General features: G+C 42.2%; 1 protein-coding gene and 1 long non-coding RNA gene across 10 annotated transcripts in view; one reads left to right on the forward strand and one right to left on the reverse strand.

The window, feature by feature from the left end:
* The window catches only part of LOC147583620 (uncharacterized), an 83141-nt gene extending 76487 nt beyond the window's left edge, over positions 1 to 6654 (reverse strand). For all 6 annotated transcript variants that reach the window (XR_015248408.1, XR_015248407.1, XR_015248412.1 and 3 more), the window contains exons 1-2: positions 6100 to 6654; positions 1786 to 1854 (exon numbers count right to left, since the gene is read on the reverse strand). This is a non-coding gene — a long non-coding RNA (uncharacterized LOC147583620). The remainder of the gene's footprint in view (positions 1 to 1785; positions 1855 to 6099) is intronic.
* The window catches only part of SETD2 (SET domain containing 2, histone lysine methyltransferase), a 127240-nt gene continuing 110472 nt past the window's right edge, over positions 6566 to 23333 (forward strand). For 2 of the 4 annotated variants that reach the window (XR_015248405.1, XR_015248406.1), the window contains exon 1: positions 6566 to 6794. Coding sequence is in view for 2 of the 4 variants with exons in the window: in XM_086698371.1 (XP_086554497.1) it covers positions 6724 to 6794 (71 nt within the window). In the remaining 2 variants the exon portion in view is untranslated. The remainder of the gene's footprint in view (positions 6795 to 23333) is intronic. The other 2 variants (XM_086698371.1, XM_086698372.1) reach the window with 1 other exon arrangement.

A 23333-nucleotide genomic window follows, 5' to 3' on the forward strand; every position in this document is an offset into this window, starting at 1 on the left:
TCACATGTGTGCATTAAAAAGATATGAATGCTCTATTAAGTGCAACATTTAATATGTATATTAATTCAGTCTCATTTTTTTTTTTTAAACTTTATATGAGCAGGGGAGGGGCAGAGAGGGAGGTAGAGAGAGAGAATCCTAAGCAGGCTCCGCACTGTCAGTGCAGAGCCACACGTGGGGCTCAAACTCACAAACCGTGAGATCATGACCTGAGCTGAAATCCAGAGTCAGACGTTTGACACAGCCACCCAGGTGCCCCTTAATCTCTTAGTTATGTTGCTCATATCTTCTGATTCTTGTAAGATCTATCCATTCATTATTTTGAGGTGTATTAAAATCTCCACTACAGTGGGAAATTTATACATTTTTCTCATAGTTCTGTGAAAGTTTGCTTTCAGTATTTTAAGGACCTGTAATTATGAACATACACGTTTAGAATTCTGAAGTCCTAGGGTCCTGAACTTACCATTATTTAGCAACCTTCATTTATTCTTAGTTTGTCTGATGTTACCGGTAAGCTTTCTACTGATATATTAGCCTGACATCTTTTTCCATCCTCCTACATTTTTCTATGTTCTTCGTTTTGAGAATGTTTCAAAAATAGCATATTGTTGGATTTTGTTTTCTTGTCTGTTTGCATTCTTTTTTTATTTTTTATTATTTAAAAAAATTTTTTTTAATGTTTATTTTTGAGAGAGAGAGACAGAGCGTGAGCGGGGGAGGGCCAGAGAGAGGGAGACACAGAATCGGAAGCAAGCTCCAGGCTCTGAGCTGGCAGCATAAGAGCCCAACGCGGGCTTGAACCACAAACTGTGAGAACATGACCTGAGCCGAAGTCTAACCGACTAAGCCACCCAGGCGCCCCTGCATTCTTTTTTTAAATTGGAGACTTTATTCGGCTTACATTTACTATAGTTACTGAAATATTTGCATTTATTTTTTACCATATTATTTGTGATTTCTATTTGTTTCACTATTTGTTTCTTTTTTCTATCATCATGATGCTTTTGTTGGATTTTTATTCTATTTTCTCCCTCTATTAATTTAGAAATTAAAACTCTTAGTTACCTGAGATATTTTAACTTGAATACTTAAAAGAATAAAGCTTAATCAATATTTTTATTGTCTTCCCAAACAATACAAGGACTTTGGAAAACTTTAAGTCTAATCATCATCCCACCCTTCCCACTTCAAAGTATGACTTTGTTGTCCAGGATATTAGTTCCATCTTGCCTTACTTCATTAACCACACACATTGTTAGTATTATTCCTTTATTGCATTTTTAATTTTAACCACTTACTTACCAATTTCTTTGCTTCTTGCATCAGGGAGTGTTTTCTGTTGGTGGTAAACTCCAGATTTTTTTGTCTGAAAATATCTTGAATCAGAGAGCCACATTCAAATCCTGGCTCTATCATTCCTTAAAAGTCATGTGACTCTAGGTAAGTACCTTAATCTCTAGGATCTTTGGTTTATTAATCTGTTAAAATGAGTTTAGTCCTTTGCTGGGAGAGACAAGGCTGGGAAGAAAGATGCAATACGTAGCTCCCAAGATCCAAGATGCCAACATCAAAACACAATAGAACAAACGCTCCATCAGTTCCCTGAGTGTTTGATACTCTTGTAGGGAAGACGAGATTAACACATATTAACACATAACTAATAATATTCCTGTGTACTTGACGGTTAAGTGTATGGTTCTTTCAAGTCAGCACTTTCAAGCCCAATGAAATGGTTGGCTCTCGGGGGCTTATGAAGGAGTCTTCACAAAAGACAGTGCTTACCTGGATGTTATTAGCTGGTCAACAATGTAGTCTTGACAGAAAAATCCAATGTGAACGCTTGAGGAGTTTCTAAAAGAAAAAGAGTAAAAAAAAAAAAAAAAAAAAAAGGTAAGGTTTTAAAAAAAAGTAGCAAAGTATTTATTACACACCTGGAACATACAGGCCAAACACTATAAAATATGAAAGACAATGACGCTTCTGCCTACAATGACAGGAGTTGGGAAGATAGACTTAGGTAATGGAAGTCAGTTAACAAAGAGATATGGAAGAGAAAAGACAACTACAGAGTATACTACTACTCCAGAGGAAGGTGCTCACTTGACATAAATAATGTATGTGATAGGACTCAGTATGGGTTGCGTATTGTTTCACAGATTCCTCTTGTGTGGAGATCTGCAGATTGAACATGATTGAAGAGCAATTGCAATTATACTCTTTTCTCTAAGGAATTCCAGAGCCAAAGGGTGTGATAGATTTGTGTAGAACAGTTAAAATAACCATTATTCTAAAGGATGCTACCTATCTTTTGTATACTGATTAAATCTAAAATAACTTTCAATTATGCCGAGCTTCGGGTATCTACATAAATTTATAAGGTAGCTAATTTTTTGGCGCATGGCTGTTAGTTTACATTCACCAAGTACTTTCTCAGACATTATCACATTTTATCCTCCCTAAATGCTAAGATGTTGGCTTTATATATTTCTATCCTACAGGGAAGTAAATACACATTTAAACCACTTGATCCAAGTGATCCAACCAGTATCTCATTACATTTTTAATTAATGGAAAGGAATCAATTTCAGTTGTAACAGAATAGTTTGTTGATCTATTAAAACTAAGCAGTAAATCACCATAAAAAAACAGTATGTAACAGCTTCTAAATGCCCAAGTCATGTTTCTACTCTAATGCTAGGATGGACCTGTATGCATTTATGATTTTTTTGGTTAATATACAATCATAGCAACAGCTAATTTTGGGTTCCCAGAGACCAAATAAAGAAAAAGACATTTTTGGAATCTGTAATACACACCATTCCTCTATTTAAGAGCACATGGTGGGGGGGGGGGGTGGAAAGAATAAATAGATAAGGATCATGTCAGCTGGGAACAGATTCAAGATAATATTTAAATAATCAAGGAAACTGAGTAAGTATCTCACAAACTGTTGTGATCTACATGAGTCTTGTACTGGCAAGCCTGAATTTTCAAACATTTGATCTTGATATAACCCAGCTTTGCGTATGTTATTCACGTATACTCCCAAACTGCCTCTCTGATACCATATTCAACCTTTCACATATCAGCAGATGACTACTAACCACAGGCTATGGCTGCCACAATAGGCCTGACTCTGCCAGGGTGAGAGTTTTTGTGGGAGCACATGGGTAGAGACACAACTGCCCACACTGCCCTGCTCCCACTCCCAATGTTGGCCTTGTTGCCACTGTCAACTCTGCCCCCTCTTGGCAAAGCAAGGAACTTCGAGGAGTCCTAGGACTGAAGGCCTGGGGCTTGCTGGTCTCTTCCAAATTGGCATCTCTTGAGCACAACCTGTCTCCTGAGAATCCTCACCCGGGGAAAAGATTCGGTGCGAGAAGAGCGGGATGGGAAGAGGCAAGAGTAAGTGGTTAGGAGTGGTTTCCCCATTCAGCTTCAGCCGTGGGTTCAAGGATGGGAATGACCATTTTCCTCTCTCTAGAGCTTTGGCCAGGTTCCTATGTGAGGCAGGAGAGCTTTGGCCTGGGCACATTGGAGGTTAAAAAAAAAAAAAAAAAAAAAAAAGTACCGTCCAGTGGCACTTTAGATACCTCACTGTCTTACTGTATTATTTCTGTGTGTGTCAGTTCTGTCTTGCCAGTATATTACCTTAAACATTTTGTTTACAAATACTAGTTTTGAAGAGGGAGCAACTGGTGCCTCTGCCATCCCCTCAACCACATTTTTCCCCCCAACTCTTTACCAGGTACCTGGAGCCGAACAGTGGACAATGTCCAACTTTTGGCCTTTTGTCTACCCCAAAGCAAGAGATGCCTGAGTCAACTTTGTTTCAAGGTCACTAAAGGCTACCCTGGGGTCCCCTGGGATGGGTCAACAGGAAGTAGTAATGGCAGGAGCAATTATGAAGGTTTTTATGGTTTTCAGCTCACCAGGGATAAATGCTTCTTAGGTTTCACCTTAAGACGTTTGACATTTTTCCTTCAAACACATTTGCAGAAGGCTTCATGTAACAAAACAGGAGACAGTCAATATATAATAATAATGCTAAAGACCAAATTATTCCACAGCTTTGATCAAGAGGCCAGGCCCAAGAATAAGTTCTGAAGATACATCCTCTTTGGATTTAAAATACGTGCACAAAAAACGCTGGTACAACAACAGATGAAGGCATTTAATAGTATTCAATCCTCCAACAATTGTGCATGAAAAGTAACCATGCCCAGTGTCACATACTGGAAAGTGGCAGGGCTGGTACACTTAACCACTGCCCTGAAATGTCTGATTAAGTGCTGACATTTACTGAAGGTTTAGAGCTTTACAAATATCCTCTCACTTAATCCTTAAAAACAGTGAAAGGACCTGTCCACATCAATATTCTCATCTCACAATGAGAAAAAACAACAACAACAACAACACAGAAATTATGTAACGTTCATGGTCTCTAGAGAAGTGGTCATGGGAGACTTGAATCTAGGGAATCAGATGGGCCCTGCACCTGGATCCTACGCCTAAAGGCAACAGAAAAAAAAAAAAAAAAAAAAAAAAAAGCCAAAATGACCCCCAAGTGAGAAACGATGAGAAAACGCTAATAGAGGGGCGCCTGGGTGGCGCAGTCGGTTGGGCGTCCGACTTCAGCCAGGTCACGATCTCGCGGTCCGGGAGTTCGAGCCCCGCGTCGGGCTCTGGGCTGATGGCTCAGAGCCTGGAGCCTGTTTCCGATTCTGTGTCTCCCTCTCTCTGCCCCTCCCCCGTTCATGCTCTGTCTCTCTCTGTCCCAAAAATAAATAAACGTTGAAAAAAAAAAATTTTTTTTAAAAAGAAAACGCTAATAGACACTGCCTGCATATGAATTTATACACGCAGGCACGGACACGTGCGTGCACACAGGATATAAAAAAGAGCTAATAAAGGATGTCAATTCACTTAGGTCACACTTCAGTAATTAGGACACATACCGTCTTGTTTTAGGCTGCTATAGCAGAATACCATGGACTGGGTGGCTACAAACAACCGAAATTTAAAAAAAAAATTTTTTTTTTCAACGTTTATTTATTTTGGGGACAGAGAGAGACAGAGCATGAACGGGGGAGGGGCAGAGAGAGAGGGAGCCACAGAATCGGAAACAGGCTCCAGGCTCTGAGCCATCAGCCTAGAGCCTGACGCGGGGCTCGAACTCACGGACCGCGAGATCGTGACCTGGCTGAAGTCAGACGCTTAACCGACTGCGCCACCCAGGCGCCCCAAAACAACCGAAATTTAGTGCTGACGCTTCTGCACGCTGGAAATCGGAGTGCAGGTGCCGGCATGGCTGAAGTCTGCTGGAGGAACTCTTCTGGGTGGTAGTCCTCCCTTTTCTCCTTGAGTCCTCCCTCACGTGGCACACAGCACAGCGAGAGAGCTCAATGGGGTCTCTTTTATAAGGGCACTAATTCCATTCAGGAGGGCTCCACCCTCATGACCTAATCACCTCAAAGGCCCCACCTCCTAATCCCTGAGAGGTTAGGGTTTTCAACGGTGTGGTCGTGGGGGGGGGGGGGGGGGGGAGGGAGGGGTGGCACGCGAACATTCCAGTCCACAACACAGACTTCCGTGCAGCCGTCTGCTGGTAAAATCTTACTCAAACTTATGGTGATCCTGTGAACTCCCAATTTCAAAATGATCAGTTGCCACGAACTCTTCAACGCCCCGAGCGTTTAGCTAAAGGCTTTGCGCATTCTTGTTTCTCCTTCCAAAAATAAGAACTAAAAACCCTGGCCCTTTCAAGTTGTCCCCTTTAAGCTCACCTTGTCATCTTTGCAGGAAAGTGATTAGCAGCCTTTAAAAAGGATGTTTGTTCCGAGGCCTAAGAAGCCGGCGGAAGGCTGGCGCGGTGGCCTGGCCGAGTTGGGGTGGGGGTGGGGGGCAGATGACCCAGAGGGAGGCGGGGAGGAGGAGGGGGCGTCCGGGGAGCTTGGTCTCCGGGCGAATCCCCGGCCTGGCTCCGTTTCCGTTCCTGCCGAGGGGCGAGATGAAGAGGCAAGGGGGAGAGAGCGCGAGCAGGAGAAATAAAGGAGAGAAGGGAGACAGGCTCGGGAGGAGCGGCGACCGCGGTACCTCAGAGTCCCGGGACCCGGGGGAGGGGCCGTCGTCGGCGCGGCCGCGGACGTCGGTGCTACGGGCGGCGGGGCAGGAAGGTTAGAGTCCCCGCGGGCTCGGGCCGTTCCCCCGACGTCGCCTGCCAACAGCCTGGGGCCGGGCCGGGTCACGCCTCAGCCCCCCGCCGCCTCGGCGGGCCTGACGGAGAGGTCGCCGCGGCGTCTTCACTTGGGGTCCCGGGCGGCTCCACGGCGCTCGGGCCCGGAGCTTATTGTTCCGGGAAGCCGCGGGCAGACTCGGGCCGGCCGACCCGCCCCCGCCTGGGGGTCGCCCGGCAGCTGCGGGAGCGCCGACTGGCGGCGGACGCGCGGCCCGTGCGTGTCCCTTTAAGGGGCCGGGCCTGTGCGGCGGAGGGGCTGGCGGGGTGCGCGTCGCTCCCCGTGTGAGTGTGTGGGGGAGAGAGCGGCGGGCGGGCGGGCGGGCGGGCGCCGGAGGGAGGGAGGGAACGAGCGAGCAAGCGACGCGGGCCGCCCCTGCCGCCGCCGCCGCGGTCGGACCAGCGGCCTCCTCCCCTCCCCTCCCCTCCCGCGCGTCGCCCTGCCGCGGGGAGGGGGCTCGCGTCGCCGCCTCCAGCCGCTCCCGATGAAGCAGCTGCCGCCGCAGCCGCCTCCGAAGATGGGGGATTTCTACGACCCCGAGCACCCGACCCCTGAGTAAGTATCAGCTCCGCGGTCTCCCGCCGCCTCGGCCCGAACCGAGGGCGGCGCGTCCTGACGGGCGGCGGCGCGGGCCGGCGCGAGGAGTAACGGGCCCGCGGTGTACTCGCGCGGGCGGCGTGGGGAGCAGGCCCGCGCCGCCGCCTCGCCCGGGCCTCCGCGGGTCGGCGGTTGGGCCCGGCGTTGGCGCGGCCGGTCGCGTCGCAGCGGCGGTTGGGCCGGGCTGGTGGGGGAGGGGCGGCCACGGCCTCCGCCGCCGCCGCGTCCTCACCAACCCGGCCGGCCCGTGGCTCGGCGGTCTCCTCCGGCTTCCCGCGAACCCCTCAGGCCGCGCCGCAGGCGCAGAGACCGAGGCGGAGGAGCTGCCGGTGTCGGAGTCAGCGAGAGGGCACCGGCGAGGGTAGGCCGCGAATCCCCGGGCTCGGGTGGAAGCTCGGCCCGTCGCCCGGCCTGTCGCCCGGCCTCCCGGAGACGGCGGCTCGGACCGGAAGGGCCTAGCGTGCGTCGCTCGGCCGGGGTCCGTGGAGGGTCCGCGCTGCACTCTCGGGTTGTTTTTTCCCCCCCCCCCGCTCCTGGAACTCGATCCCGGCCTCGCAGTGCTTCCGGCTTCAGCTTCTGCACCTTTGGCACTTGGGTTTTGTAATGGTGGCGAGGTTTGTGTGGCCCCGATGTTGAGGTGACACCGGGTTTGTTTTTCCGCCTGAAAATGAAAGCCTTCGGAGGGGCATACGTTCTCTTCCAGATTGTGGGATTTGCACACTTTGGTACACTACTTCCTTGGTAACAGGAACCTTTTACCCTAAATGGATGACTTTCTACCGCTCATAAAGACTTAAAAACTGAGGATCGTGTGAGGATTCTCTAAAGAGACAGCGTTCCAGAAAACTGAAATAGTTTTGCCCGGCCGTATTTTTTCAGACTTGGGCAATTTTTTTTTTTTTTTTTTTTTTAACACATTTCTGTGGAGGGCTGTAGCTGCTACTGTATCCAATACCTCCCGAGAGCTTCCACTCCAGAGCCTGGCTTCACTTCTTTCCCTCCGCCCTCACAAGACTATTGTTTTAAAAAGCTATTCTTAAACTCCATTTGCTGGTGTTGGTCGGAGTCTACCTAGAGATATGAACGTACGACTCTTCGCAAACTTAACGGTTGGTAGGGGTTTCGGTTGAAACTGTCACTTTTGTGAGCAGAATGATTCCAAGAGATTTGCTCTTTTGACACATTTTACCTTAGCTCTGCTATGGCTTTTTTTTTTTTTTTTAACTCTTTGCCCGAAGCTTTGCAACTTGGTCCAGTCATGTCTGGATCTTACTTTTAGATTTAGTCGCAACACAGAAGGATTCTGTTGGGGTGTTGATGGTTTCTGCACCGAAAGAGAAGTACTTACGCTACCTTTCTAAACAAACCCAACTCTTAACTTAGAACAGTAAGTTGTCCCTACACGGCTTTATCCTTTCATGGGTTCCTTGCTTTTAGGTTAACATTACCTTGATTAGGTTTGTTTTGATTTACTGCACAATCCTCAGTCCAGTGACAAAGCTCATGTTATATAGGCTTTGGGTGTGAGACTCAGAAAACCTCAAACAACTCTGTATCATGATCCGATAAACACTTATTGAACGGTTGTACAAAATAACATGCTATCCCTTGATCCGACTAAATGCCTGCTTACAGTTTTTACTTGGTTGTGTGGTGAAGTTCAGAGGCTTTAAGGATGACATCCTTCCACTTTTTTGGGGAAAACATTTTTCGTGTTGTGTGGCAAAATGGACTCAGAAGTGCATCTTTGGTGGACCTAAGTGGGAAAGAATCAAGAATGTTTATTGTTTTACACAAGGTCTTGAGAGTTTTTATTTTCACTTCTTTTCTGTTGTTACTGCTTTGGATTTCTAAGTGACTGAGTTCCAAAGGGGTGTGTGTGTGTGTGTGTGTGTGTGTGTGTGTGTGTGTGTGTGTGTGTGTGTGTATAACCTGCATGGAGTATATGAAGAATTATAAAATGTTTTCTGTTATAACGTAAGAGCTAGAGGGGATCTTCGTCGGCACCCTGGACAATGTCACTTGTCTTTCAGGTGCAGAAACTGAAGCCTAGAGCGTGAAGTGACAGGAAACCCTGTTGAGGTAGCATGTATACGCTGCCAGTCAGTCATGATACTCCTGGATAGACCAGAGCAGTACAGCGTAGGGGTAAAGAACTCGGATTTCAGAATCAGACCTACCTGGGCGTGTACACTCGTTGAACCTTGGGCAAGTGACTCCATGTCTCTAAGCTTGGGTTTTCCCATCTTTGCAGTCAAATGCTCTGCCCCCGAGCTCTACCCCCAAGGTTTTCCCATCTTTGAAATCAGGATCCTGACGGTAGCGACCTCATAGGGCTTTTGGGAGGATTGAATGAAAATTATGTGTGAAGAGCCCTTGGCACAGAGCGTGGCCTCTGTAAATGCTTCTCTCTCTCTGGGGTTATCAGGGAAAAGTTAAAAGAGGTAGGATTGTAAGTCAAGCTTGAAAACATGAGGTGGGCTTGAGGGGGTGACATGACCAAGTGTCCCTTTTAGACTTTAGGTAGTTTGAAATGGTTCTTTGACACGGGAAGAAATTGAGGCACAAAATGTGAATTTAGTTTGATTGAAGAAACAGTTGGAGCCTGATGTTCTGTGTTTGTCTTGTACTCAGTCTTTAATCAGGCACAGCTGGGAGACCTGGCTTTTTTCCTGTGGCACATAGGATTGTATTTCAGGTGAAAATGGCTGTAATCACCTGAGTATCTGTGCGCTAGGTGTTTGCTATCGGGGCCAGGTGTTGAGGACGCTGCAAATTAGATCCAGTTAAAGTCTTCAAGGAACTTCTCTAATGAGAGAGACAGGCAAGTACTTAACAACGATAGAAGTGCTGTTCTTTGAATTTTTTTTTTATTTTTTTTCAACGTTTTTTATTTATTTTTGGGACAGAGAGAGACAGAGCATGAACGGGGGAGGGGCAGAGAGAGAGGGAGACACAGAATCGGAAACAGGCTCCAGGCTCTGAGCCATCAGCCTAGAGCCCGACGCGGGGCTCGAACCCACGGACCGCGAGATCGTGACCTGGCTGAAGTCGGATGCTTAACCGACTGCGCCACCCAGGCGCCCCAGAAGTGCTGTTCTTTGAACATATGCGTATTTTGTACCAGACACAGGCACGCTAGGGGTGGGTGGTATACAAAACACGCAAAATTTTGGCCTTATGGGCACCCCTCCTAGTGAGGGGTGCTAATGAATAATATAGAATGTTCAAAGGTAAGTGCTTTGAAAAATGGAGCAGGGTAAGGAGGATCCAGAATTTCGGGGGAAGATGTTATAGTTTAAAATGAGGTAGACTGGGTGAACCTTCTTGAGAATGATATTTAGGCAAAGATTTAAAGGGACAGGGATTAGCTGTGTTAATATCTGGGGAAATAGTTCCAAGATTCCAAGCAGAGGAAATAGTTCCAAGGTGCTGAGGCAGACCTAGTGAGTTCTGCCTGGTGTGGCTAGAATGGAGTGGACAAAAAGAGTGATATAACTTGGGTTAGGGTGGGGCGTAGATCTCACCGTGCTTCGTAGAGCCATTATGAGGACTTTGCCCAGAGTTTTCAATAGAGGAATGACATAGTCTGTTTTCAGCTTCAGGCAGGGGGGAGCAGCAAAGCAAGGAGACTTGAAGGTAGCAATCTGGGAGAAAGATGCTGGTGACTTGTAAAGTGGTAATAGGACATGGTGAGAAATGACTGGATTCAGGATACACATTGAAGATCAAACCAATATGGTTTGTTAATAGATCAGATGTGGCAGATGAGAGAGGAGCCAAGGATGATTCCCAGGTTTTTTGGTCTGAGCAGTTAGAAAGATGGGATTTGCGATCAACCAAGGTAGATATGACTTCGTGACCAGAGCAAGTTTGGGAAATAGATTAGGAATTCAGTTTTAGACATGGTAACTTTGGGATGCCTGTTAAACATTTGGGTTGAGTTGATAACCAGGTCAGACCCTGGAGACTAGAGATGTATTTTGTGGTCATTAACTTAGAACCACAGCATTGGAAGAGATCACCAAGGGGGCCAGTGTAGAAGGAGACAAGAACCTGGGAGTGATCCCTTTAAATTGCAGTATTAAGAAGCTTTTGTTATATAGTGTGCCTTACATGGAAGGCATCCATAAACTTAGGGAGGGAAATTACCTCTTTACTACCTCTAACTAGGAGTTAGCACTTTTTTAAATTACCGATGTAAACAGCAAACTACAGTACTATTAGCAGTACTTGTGATTTTACTACTAGACAGGTCACAGATATTTTAATAATATGCTGTGGTTATTGTTGATGTCTCAAAATACTGTTGATGTTTATCATTACATCCAAGTTATAGTAGAGATCTACCACTACTACATTGTTAAGAAGTATATATATTACTGTATCACACATTGGGGGTTTTTGTCCTCCATGTAATTGGTTTCATTTATAATATATATTTTATTTTATGCATTTAAAAATATTAAACTGAGAAGAAATCTACAGGCTTCATCAGACTGCTAAAATGGTCCAAAGAACAAAAAAAAGTTAAACTTTGGGCTCTGGGGCCAATGGTTCCTGGTTTTAGAATTTCACCTCTTAATAGCTTTATGAACCTGAGCAAGTTTCATAATTACTCTCTGCTTTGGAGTCATTATTTACAAAGTGGGGATCATAGTAGTATTTTCTGTGAAAGGTTTTATGAGGACTTAAAGATAAGGACAGTGTTAGATCTTTTATGATTAGCATTGAATGCATCTAGGAAGAAGAGTACAAGGCACCACGATAGGAAAAGCATGGTGAATTTAGCCAAAGTTTATTAACTGGGAAAAAATATTTCTACGTGTTCTAATAAAATACAAAGCAGTGAGATTATTCAAATGCTCATAAAATCCTTGTAATTCACCCTAGAGTGGGAATAGAGATACCTCAGGAAGCTGTGTAAGAGAAATATTTCTGGGAAGATTTCCTGGTTAGAAAGCCTGATGAACTATCCTAGTGCTTAGAACAGAGTATATACCTCTCCAGTATTCATGTTCCTCTTTGCTCTTTTTAAGATTTCAGGCGGACCATTCTTCTGACACATTATGTCTTTAGAAAGGTATCAAGCAACTGTTGATACAGTTGTGTTTTGCTAAGAAATGTTCAAACTGCCAAGACCTCCTTCATACATATAACATTATCAGCCAATCATACTTTTGTAGTTTCCTCAGTGGGAGTTTGATATACCCAAATCTTTTTTGCCATTTTTTTTTATTGTCCTAATTGATTCCCTTTTAAAAATAGAAATGTATTATAATTTAGTCTTTAACAGATACGTATAATTTTTCTTGACTTGATAATCTGTGTTTTTCTGTGAGTGTTGTCAGTTTTTGAAGAGAAGCTAGAATAGTCATATGCTGGATGACAAAGGATGACTAGCCGGGGTTACAGAATCAAAAGTTGACGTTCATTTCTGTTAATTCTTCCAGAGTACTGTAGAGTACTTTATTTTGTAATGCACTAAGAGATATTATTATAAGGCCCTGTGAGACCATTCGTATTAGAAACTGAACCATTACATCTGGAGGCACCAAACATCACGTTTAGAATCCTTCCTTTCTATTTGAGAGAAATCTACTTTGGAGTGGGGGAGGCATTTTATTCTGAAAAAATTTCAAACTTACAGAGAAGTTGTAAGAATAGTATAATGAATTTCCATATGCTGTTCATCCACATTAACCGGTAATTAAAGTTTGTCCTATTGATGTATCTTTCTATATAAAAAAATAAATATACATGTGTTTATTTTTGTCTGAATCAAGTTGGAAACATCAAGACCTTTCACCCCTAAATATCTTCATTACCTTAGAAGAAGCTTTCTCTCAGATAACCAATGTACAGTAATCAAATTCAGGCAATTTAATATTTGTACCTATACTGTTAACTGATAAAATGTTTGTATTTAAATTTTGTCAGTTGTCTCAATAGTGTCCTCTCTTTTCAGTGTAGGATTACAAATTTCTTTTAATTGTGATGCCTCTCAGTCTTTAATCTCTGAGGAGAGAGCTTTAAATTCAAGCTTTGGAGGTACTCTATTATTGTCTTTGTACTTACCACAATTGTGATATTTCAAGAACAATAACAGTGTCTGGTAGTAGGTTTTAAATAGTTTATTTATTTATTTATTTTTAACTACCAAAACAATGGATGCTTATTGCAATAGGGTAAGATAATGCAGATGTTTATAGAAGAAAAAGTAAAAACCCACCCTTAGCATTTCGTCCCTGCTCCATCTCTCCAAATTCCACGTCCAGGAGGGTAACCAGTACTAACAATGTAGGGTATACCTTTCCAGACCTTTTCCTTTTGTTTTTTTGTTGTTACTTAAGTGGAGTCCTACTACATATATCATTCTGTCTTTTTTCTACATACTGTATTCTCTGCATATTTGCATTTACAGGTAAGATATACTTACCTTTTTTAACAGGCAATATTGAGTTGCTTTATTTTCTTAAGGTGTCTGGTTGTCATGTTAAACAGTTTAAAAAGGCCTTGGGACATGTTGTGCTGTGTGGAAGGGGTCTCCTTGCAAATACGTTTCCCCACAGGGTGAGTATATCTGGTAATTTATAATAGTATTTCACCATTTTGTGTAGACTTTGACTCCTCTACTTCCTTGCTTTTAAAAAACCTATTGTGTATACTTATTTCTATTTGTCCTGTCTGGTGCTGGTGGATTAAGTAGTTTTTATTTCTGCCCTACTTAGATGAGTTGATTGGTTATTTTAAAAAGAAAACTCGAGGCATTTAAGTACAGTTTTTTGAAAATAGTTGGTTTGAAGCTGGCCAACTGAAAATTCAATGGGTTTGTTTTTCATAATGGGATTTATATTTGGAAGTCTACTTTCATGGATTCAAATGAGAGGGAGTTTACCTTGTGTAATTTTTGGTCACTGTGTGCTAGTAAAATGTTGTATTTGAGTTCCTTAGGTTTGGAATTCACGTATAATGTATTTTAATTTGACAATCTTTTTTTTTTTTTTTTTTTAATTCTAGCTAGTGGTTACTTCAGTGCCTTTTCCAGCTAAGCAAACACATTGGTCATTTAGATGGAAGTTGGTCTAAATTCTTAAAGATGCTTTTTAGAGTGCTTTTTCTGTCAGATGCTAACATCTCACAGGTGATTATATCGTTGGGTTGGTGTGGGTGTTGATAGGAGTGTGATCATGCTGGGAGGTCTGCTTTTTGGGAGCACTGCTTGTGGGCTTGCAAGAGCCTGGAGCAAGTGGTGGTTTCTGACTGTAGTTCTTTCTGCTGCCACTTCCTGCCAAATGCACTTAGATTCTCTTTGGGGAGAATTGGTTGTATAGTAATCACCGATATTTGCTTCATGATTAGCTCTTTGTGGAGACCCATGGATTAATTCTACTTTGAGTCTTTTGTCTGATATTTGGCCTCTTAGTGAATGGTTACTAATTACATATTTTCTACTTTAGTAGGCAGATGCTGCCAGGTTTAAAATTTTTATGAATTTTGTGTGAATGTAAAGTAGAGCTAATATTTTTCATAAATTACATAGATGGCAGCAAACTCTTTCTGTGGAAATCCATTTATTCTGATCTGGAGCACACACAGACTTCCTAAAATTACTTAGTTAAAAATACAACTCTTCCATTATTTTATCAATTCTAGACCAGAGTATCTGTGTCAACTATAAAACATAAGCTACATGTTTTACGATGCTACTTTTGTGCTAAAAATTACCTAAAGAGATGAATTTTGTTGACATACAGTAAAACTTTTTGTTAGTAGTAGGTGAAAATATACTCCTAAAATTTTCCCCAAGATAACCTTAATAGGTATGCTCTTTAAGCTTAAGTTTACCACGTCCTTTAATAAATAGTTTATTGTATAATTCAGGAAGCCAATTGTCCCAATCACGAAAAGTATAATATAGCTTTTCTGGAAGATTAACAGCAGTTTGTGTAACACAGTAATAATGTTAATAGCTGAATATTAACACATTGAAACAGTGGTAGTTAAATAACTAATGTTTCCCCAATTATAATAATGCTTGCATTCATTACAGAGACAGTGAGACTACCAAGAAATACTTGATGCCCATCTTTATTTGACTACTTACTTATTAGAGAAGATAACAATAGTGCTAGAAGATATGAATTGGGGCAGGAGTTAGAACCTGGCTGTGATAGAGAACATTTTTTCAGCTATGCATATGATAGCTACAAAATTTGTTAGCTGGGTGCTTTTCTGAAATGTACCCATTGCTTAAGTATTTTTGTTCCCATCATTACTACTTTCCCACATAAATATTTTAAAAGATAAGTTTGCATGCATGTGCATTTTTATAATTCTCCAACTTTTAAGATACTTCAGGTGATTGCTAATATGAAGCATCAGGAAAGGCTAAACATTTCATTAGAGCTGTCTATCAGCATTCATGCATTCTCTTGCTCCTTTTAGGCTTGTTTGGGTCTATCTATTGCTAGGACCTAAGGGGTTTTGTCTCATGTACTCAAAAATCCAAGGAACGTGAGGAATATGTTATGGAGACTCTCTTTTTCTAAAAAAAATTTTTAAATGTTTATTTTTGAGGGGGAGAGAGACAGAGACAGACAGCATGAGTGGGGGAGGAGCACAGAGAGGGAGACAGAATCTGAAGCAGGCTCCAGCCTCTGAGCTGTCAGCACAGAGCCCGACGCCAGGCATGAACTCGTGAACCACGAGATCATGATCTGAGCTGAAGTCGGACGCTTAATGGACTGAGCTACCCAGCGCCACGAGACTTACTCTTCTAAAAAGAATCTCAGTAACCATTGGGTACAGAGTAGTATGTGCTTAGTAAAAGTTTGAGTTGACCTGATTCTTCGTAACGGTCATTCTAATTTTCTGATAGAGTGAATAGCATCATTAATAATTACTGGCATCTTTTGTAAGACATTCATAAATAACTATTGCATTAGGACACAGAAGGTCAGGGAATTGAGGGTGAGTTGAGCTAATGAATGTCATTGGTGATCAGAGAACTTTTTATGCTTCTTTCATTGGTCCTTGTGGAGACAGACTGATGAAAATTGTAGATCTCATGCTGGTGGCTTGAGAGAGAATATGAGTTGCTTCCTAAGGTTGGATAACCTATTGTGTTTTGTGCTAGACCAGTATTTTTCCCCCAGCTTTTTTAGTTGTTAGTTTTATATTTGTCTTTTCTCCAGGATGGATGCTCTATTTAAACTATGCCCTTTACCCTTGCTTTACCCTTGCTTAGTTGTCTTTCTATTCATATCCTTCAGATCAACAGTCTCATTTATCTCTTTATGACTGTTGGGGCCAAAAGAAAATGATGACACTACAGATGTGGCAATAAAGAGTGTTTTTGGGTATACATTAAGGATGTGACACTGAAAAATGATAGAAAATTTGATCCTCTAAAACTGAGGCTTTTGGGGCACCCAGGTGGCTCAGTCCATTAAACATCTCACTGGCTCAGGTCATGATCTTGCAGTTCACGGGTTCGAGTCCTGTATCGGGCTCTGTGCTGACAGCTCAGAGCCGGGAGCCTGCTTCAGATTCTGTCTCTTCCTCTCTCTGCCCCTCCCCTGCCCGTGCTCTTTCTCTCTCAAAAACAATAAACATTAAAAAAAAAAAAAATTGAGTCTAAATAAAGGGGGGGCGCGCCTGGGTGGCTAAGTCAGTTGAATGTCCAACTTTGGCTCAGGTCCCAATCACACAGTTCATGAGTTTGAGCCCTGCATCTGGCTTGCTGCTGTCTGCGCAGAGCCTGCTTCAGATCTTCTGTCCCCCTCTCTCTGCCCCTCCCATGCTGACCCTCTCTCTTTCAAAAATAAACATACAAAAAAAAAAAATCTTTAAAATTGAGGCTTTTTTTCTCTAGGATAGCTGATGCTTTTTATACTGAAAAAACTGAAAATTTTATATGCTAAGCCTTAAACTGGAAGAAAATTATAAAGTTATATTCAGAGTTGGTTTTTTTTTTCATTATAATCAAACCTTTTAAACCTGATGCTAAGAAAAACTAGCTGAATTGAACTCTTGACTATTCAGCTAACATTTGTTGAATGCCAACCTTGTGATAAGGCCACAGAAGTAAGTACAGTGAGCTATAGCAGGGACATCTAACCCAGACTGGTAGAATAGAGGGGTAGATAGTTGGGGAGGGCTGCTCAGAGGATGTATACTTAGTCTGAAAGAATGGGAGTTAGGCAAAAAGGGTGAATGGAGGATGCTCTAGGGTGACACTGAAGGGTAGGGTACATAGAGAAGATTGTCCCTATGTCCATTTCCTGTTAAAGATTCCTCTGCATTTGCCCCATTGTAAGCGGCTGAGCAGCACAAGAGGTGTCTTATGTAGGGAGGCCTTATTACCTTAATGACTTCTCATTCCTCTGGCTTCCCCTGTTTTTTCCCCTTGACTCACTCATTACCGTGGTTTACCATGGCTTACCATGGCTGTGATTGTAAAAGGCATGGAAAATTGTGTCTCTCATTTTATAAATAAGAGAGGAAAAGAAGGCCTAAAGAAATTCAAGGTATGCTCACTAGTTTTGTGGCAGTACCACAACTTGAGCAAGGTCTCTTCGTTTAACAATTTGTCAAAGACTAACTTTTTAATGATACTAGGGAATACCATTTATATTAGCTCTGCCATTTATAATCAATTGGATATCAGTATTCTGAGTTAACTTCTTTTCCTAGGGGTCTTCTGGATTAGTCTTGAGGTGCTTAAAATAATTTAATTTGGAGGGTGCAGGGGATTCCCTCAAGTTATTTCTTTTCTCCAATTTTGCAAATACATATGCTAGAGGATTAGAGGGCTGAACATCAGTCATCTCAGCAAAAGGTACACTGGATATGTGGATGATCCAGATCTGCTCCTTTGGCCAAGTGCCTTAAGTAGTCTGAAATCTTCATTGGAAATGAGCTTCTAGGAATTTTTAATCCCATGAGAAACTGCAGCCTTTATGTCATTCCATATATTAAGGAAAACCAGAAGTACATAGGTAGATAACTTGCCTTTGTTAAGAGAGCTAGTAGGAAGAGAAAGTACCCACCCCAGCTAATACACCAGATCCCCAGCACCACAAGCCTAGCAGTGTGCAAGTAGCCCAGACGGGCCACGCCACCCCACAGTGAATCCCGCCCCTAGGAGAGGGGAAGAGAAGAGGGCTAGTAGTTATTTTTGTCTTCGTGTCCTGCATAATACTGCACTGCTGTTTGTGCATTTGCCTTACCAGTTCATGCTCTGTCCAAGTGATGAGGTAGTTCTAGTTCAAGGGTTCTCTTAGGACTTTAACTCAAGGTTTTGGGACAAATGGACACATCTCACAAGTAGTGATAATGAACATATTTGTGAGACCATAAGATGCCAAAGAGACATCATTCCTTGTTTCTGACACTAGGGAATCAAAGTAGTTAGGGCTTAATGGGAGAGACTGTGTTATCATGGCTACTGTGAAATAAACTTGTATGTAGCTTGCTTAGATGTCTATAGATATTTTTTCTATTTGAATTGTTTGGGAAATGAGACCATTATTACTCTTAACTTGTTCTAATTTGAACACCAAGACCCTAACTTAATGATTCTCTGATCCAGGAATTTGTATCATTAAAGGTTAATTTAAAAACCAGTGCTTGGGGCGCCTGGGTGGCGCAGTCGGTTAAACGTCCGACTTCAGCCATGTCACGATCTCGCGGTCCGGGAGTTCGAGCCCCGCGTCAGGCTCTGGGCTGATGGCTCAGAGCCTGGAGCCTGTTTCCGATTCTGTGTCTCCCTCTCTCTCTGCCCCTCCCCTGTTCATGCTCTGTCTCTCTCTGTCCCAAAAATAAATAAATGTTGAAAAAAAAAAATTAAAAAAAAAAATAAAAAAATAAAAACCAGTGCTTAAGTCATGGAGCTGAAAAGTAAAAAAAATAAATAAATAAATAAAAAATAAATAATAATAATAATAAATAAAACAAGGGTTGGTGTAAACTATGGCTCACAAGCCAAGTCTGGTGGACCACCTATTTTGTACCTATGAGCTAAGAGTGGTTTTTACATTTTTTAATGGTGGGGGATAAAATCAAAAGAATACCTTGTGACATATGAAAATTATATGAAATTCACATTTTAACTACTTATAAATGAAGTTTTGTTGGAACACAGCCACACACACAAAAACCAACCTCCCCCCCCCCCCCCCGCCCCACCAAAAAAACCCAGTGCTTATTTTTATGGTATTATGTAGATAGAAAGAAGATATAAAAGGTTGGTGAATGCTTAAATTGAGCCTAGATCATACTTTGATGAAATTTCTTGGTTAGTAAATTTTCTAATCTTTTGTTTTCATCAAAAGAAAGTTTGAAGAGGGTAAGTAACATTGTTTTCTCTCCATGGAGTTTCAGATTAGTTCTAGTTTAAGCCTAGGTTTAAACTAAATTGCTTTTGAGCTCATCAACAAATATCATACTTTGATTTTGTAAGAGGTGTGGTCTAGAATAGGGGTTGGCAAACTAGCCAGTGGGCCAAGTCCAGCCTTGCCTGTGTTAGTACAGACTATGAATTAATAATAATTATATCTTTTAAGTGCTTAAAAAAACTGAAAGAATAGTATCTTGTGACATGTAAAATGATATGACATTGGAGTTTTTATGTCAGTAAATAGAGTTATTGGAGCACAGCCACACTCATTCAGTTATTGTATATGGCTGCTTTCACACAAGAGTTGAATAGTTGTGACAGAGACTGCATGGCCTGTAAAGCCTGAAATATTTACTTTCTGGCTGTTAATAGAAAATTTGCCTATACTTGCTCTAGAACACTGATGAAAAAAATCATTTCCAAGACTGCTTATGTAAAGTTTTAAGATAGGTTAAATTTTCAGGAAAGCATGGCCCATCCTAGTTTTATGCTTTTTTAGAGTGTCTTGGAAAGAAGCTCATTGTACCCCAACTTGGCATTAGTGATGAATATCACAGTGATATTAGAATAATTCTAAATAGGGGCGCCTGGGTGGCTCGGTCGGTTAAGCGTCCGACTTTGGCTTAGGGCATGATCTCACGGTCCGTGAGTTCGAGCCCCGCGTCGGGCGCTGTGCTGACCGCTCAGAGCCTGGAGCCTGTTTCAGATTCTGTGTCTCCCTCTCTTTCTGCCCCTCCCCTGTTCATGCTCTCTCTCTGTCTCAAAAATAAATAAACGTTAAAAAAAAAAAAATTTTTTTTTTAAATTCTAAATTATTATAAACTTTTAAGAAGAAGCTTTAAACTTTCACGTTGTTTTTCTCTATATCAGTCAGAATATAGAATTTAATGTGAGGAATTGGTCAAAAGGGTTTTTGGAGAACTGAGAAAATGAAAAGGGGACTCTGAAGGTAGTAGTGATAGAAAGGCAGGAAGTAACTACCCATCTTAGCGCTGAGAGGAAAAAGGGAAAAAGGGTGTGGTTCTCAGAACCCAGAAGCTTGGAGTAGGGCCCCTTTGAGCTGAGATCTCTGAGGAAGGGGGTATTGGTCATGCTGGTGTCTGAGGAGTTGCAGTCAGGCTGGTCTGGGATTATGGAAGAAAGGTAGAAACTGCAATCAGCGCCCGGGAGAAGTGTATTCGTGGATCAATATATGTGGGAACTGTGCCCAGTAGGAAGGAACAAGTTCCCTCCTACCTTTCCAGCTTTTCAGTCTTCCTCTAGCACATGCTATTTGTGTCAGAGGAGCAATGTAGTTTACTGTCACAAGAGTGTAGAAAGTGTGGGCCGGGAGCTGAAAGTATCTTAATAGAGGACAGATGGTCTAAACATATTGAAACATTTCTCAAAGCTCCAGGTAAGAAATGATTCTAGTATGTTTTCAGGAATCTGGGAAGGTAAAAAAGAAATCCAAAAAGAAGATTTTTGATATATTTTTAAAAATATTTATTTTTGAGAGAGTGCAGCAGAGAGGGTGACAGAAGTTCTGAAGGGGGCTCTGCGCTGACAAGCAGAGAGCCCCATGTGGGGCTCGAACTCACGAACTGTGAGATTATGACTTGTGCCGAAGTTGGATGCTTAACTGACTGAGCCACCCGGGTGCTCCGATGTTTTTTTTTTTTAAGTTTATTTATTTTGAAAGCATGTGCAGAGTTTGCTAGGGGGAAGGGCAGAGAGGGAGAGAGAATCCCCAAACTGATAGTGTGGATCCTTATGCGGGGCTTGAACCCACGAACTGTGAGATTATGACCTGAGCCAATATCAACTGACTGAGCCACCCAGATGCCCCAAAAGGAGATTTTGGACAAGCATCATGAAGTGTGTGTAGAGGTCTTTTTTTTTTTTTTTTTTTTTTTAAAGTTCCTGATATCTGTTCCTCACACATTCTTTTTTTAAAGTAAAATCCTGGCTTTTGTTTACCTTGGTCTGTAGGAATGAAGAATATCTGAACTTTGTTAGATAACAGTAAAACCCTAACATATAAAAAATGGGGACTTTTTGTATATGCTTCAGTTTTGGATTTTCTATTACCTAACAGGAGAGTAAGTCCAGTTATCAATTATTAGGAAATAAGGGGTTCTAAATAGGATAAAGCCAATTTGCACATCATCTAGTGTTTCTCAAACTGCCTGTAGTTTATCATGGATTGGTATACCTTAAAAACATACAATAAAAATGAAGTCCTAGAAAAATGAAGTGAAAAATTAAGAATCCAACGCCACTGGTTGAACAGTTTTGTATCTTCATTGTGGTGGTGGTTACATGAATAGTTTTGCATAGAGCTACTTGCACACAAAAATGAGTATGAATGCAGGTTAAAAAGAATGGTGAAAACTGAATAGGGTCTAATCTGGTGAACAGTAATGTACCAATGTAAATTTCCTGGTTTTGATATTGGACCCCAGCTACGTAAGATGTCACCATTGGAGGGGGCTGGGTGAAGTGTACAGAGACTCTTTGTACTATTTTTGTGACTTCCTGTCAATCTGTAATTATTTCAAAATAAAAAGCTTAAAAAAGTATAAGCCAACTGATCACTGGTCAAGGTCAAATTGCTATAAAAGTTTCCAAACTCTGGTCTCAATTTCTGTACTTGTAGATGTGTAACAAACTTAGCCAGATGGCACTGGCCTAAAGACTACAGTTAAGTGTAACTTTTCAACTTCTGTAGCTACTCTGTATTTTTACCATTCTCCTCAATCTCTCTCTACCTTTCACCTCCTACTTCTGTGTCTCTATTCATTTGTTTAAAATTATTTACTATGCACCTTTTTAGTGACAAGACCTGGGGATATAAAAATGAGGAAGGTCTTTGCTATTTATGCTTATTTTCTAAAAGTGGAGACTATTTTTTTTTTTTTTAAGTTTATTTTGAGAGCAAGAGCATGCAAACAAGTGGGGTGGTAGGGGCAGAGAGAGAGGGAGAGAGAGAATCTGGAGCAGAACCCATGCTATCTGTGTGGAGCCTGACCTGGGGCTCAATCCTATGAACCGAGAGAGATCATGACCTGAGCTGAAATCAAGAACTGGAAGCTTAACTGACTGAGCCACCCAAGTACCCCAAGACTATTAAAAAAAATTTTTTTTTCTTAATGTTTATTTTTGAGAGACAAAGAGTGTGAGTGGGGGAGAGACAGACAAGTCACACACACGCACACACACATGCGCACGCACACACACATGCGCACGCACACACACATGCGCACGCACACACACATGCGCACGCACACACACATGCGCACGCACACACACATGCGCACGCACACACACATGTGCACACACACACACACAGAATCCCAAGCAGGCTCCAGGCTCCAGGCTGTTAGCACAGAGCCCGATGCGGGTCTCGAACTCATGAACCGAGAGATCGTGACCCTAGCTGAAGTAGGCTGCTTAACTGACTGAGCTACCTAGGCGCCCCAAGACTATTTAAGTTTATTTTTATTTTGAGAGAGATAGCAAATGGGGTAGGGGAGGCAGGGCAGAGAGAATGAGAATCCCAAGCAGGCTCTGCACTGTCCACACAGAACCCAGTACAGTGCCCGAACCCACGAACTATGAGATCACGACCTGAGCTGAAATCAAGAGCCGGACGCTTAACCAACTGAGCCATCCAGGTGCCCCGAAACTATTTTTTTTTAACTGAACTGTAATTGACATCAGTATCTTATTAATTTCAGGTGTACATCATAGTGATTTATATTTTTATGCATTATGAGTAAATGCTGTTGTTAAAGAATCTTACAAATATGTATCCAAATTGCTAACAATGCCCATTTATTTTGCGTATTAACTATGTGCCAGGCACTATATGGAGGATTTTATTTATTTTTTTTAAGATTCTATTTTTAAGTAATCTCCACACCCAACATGGAGCTCGAACTCACAACCCTGAGATCAAGGGTTGCATGTCCACCTACTGAGCTGGCCAGGTGACCCTACGTATGGAGGATTTTAAATTGATGTTCTCCTTGATCCTCTCTTTGAAGTAAATAGAGTAGTACTCTTTCAGCTTTATTTACTTAAGTTTTTTTTATTTACAGAGAGAGCTGGGA

Source organism: Puma concolor, chromosome A2, assembly GCF_028749965.1.
Source record: "Puma concolor isolate L17-30 chromosome A2, mPumCon1.1.hap2, whole genome shotgun sequence".
NCBI lineage: Eukaryota > Metazoa > Chordata > Mammalia > Carnivora > Felidae > Puma > Puma concolor.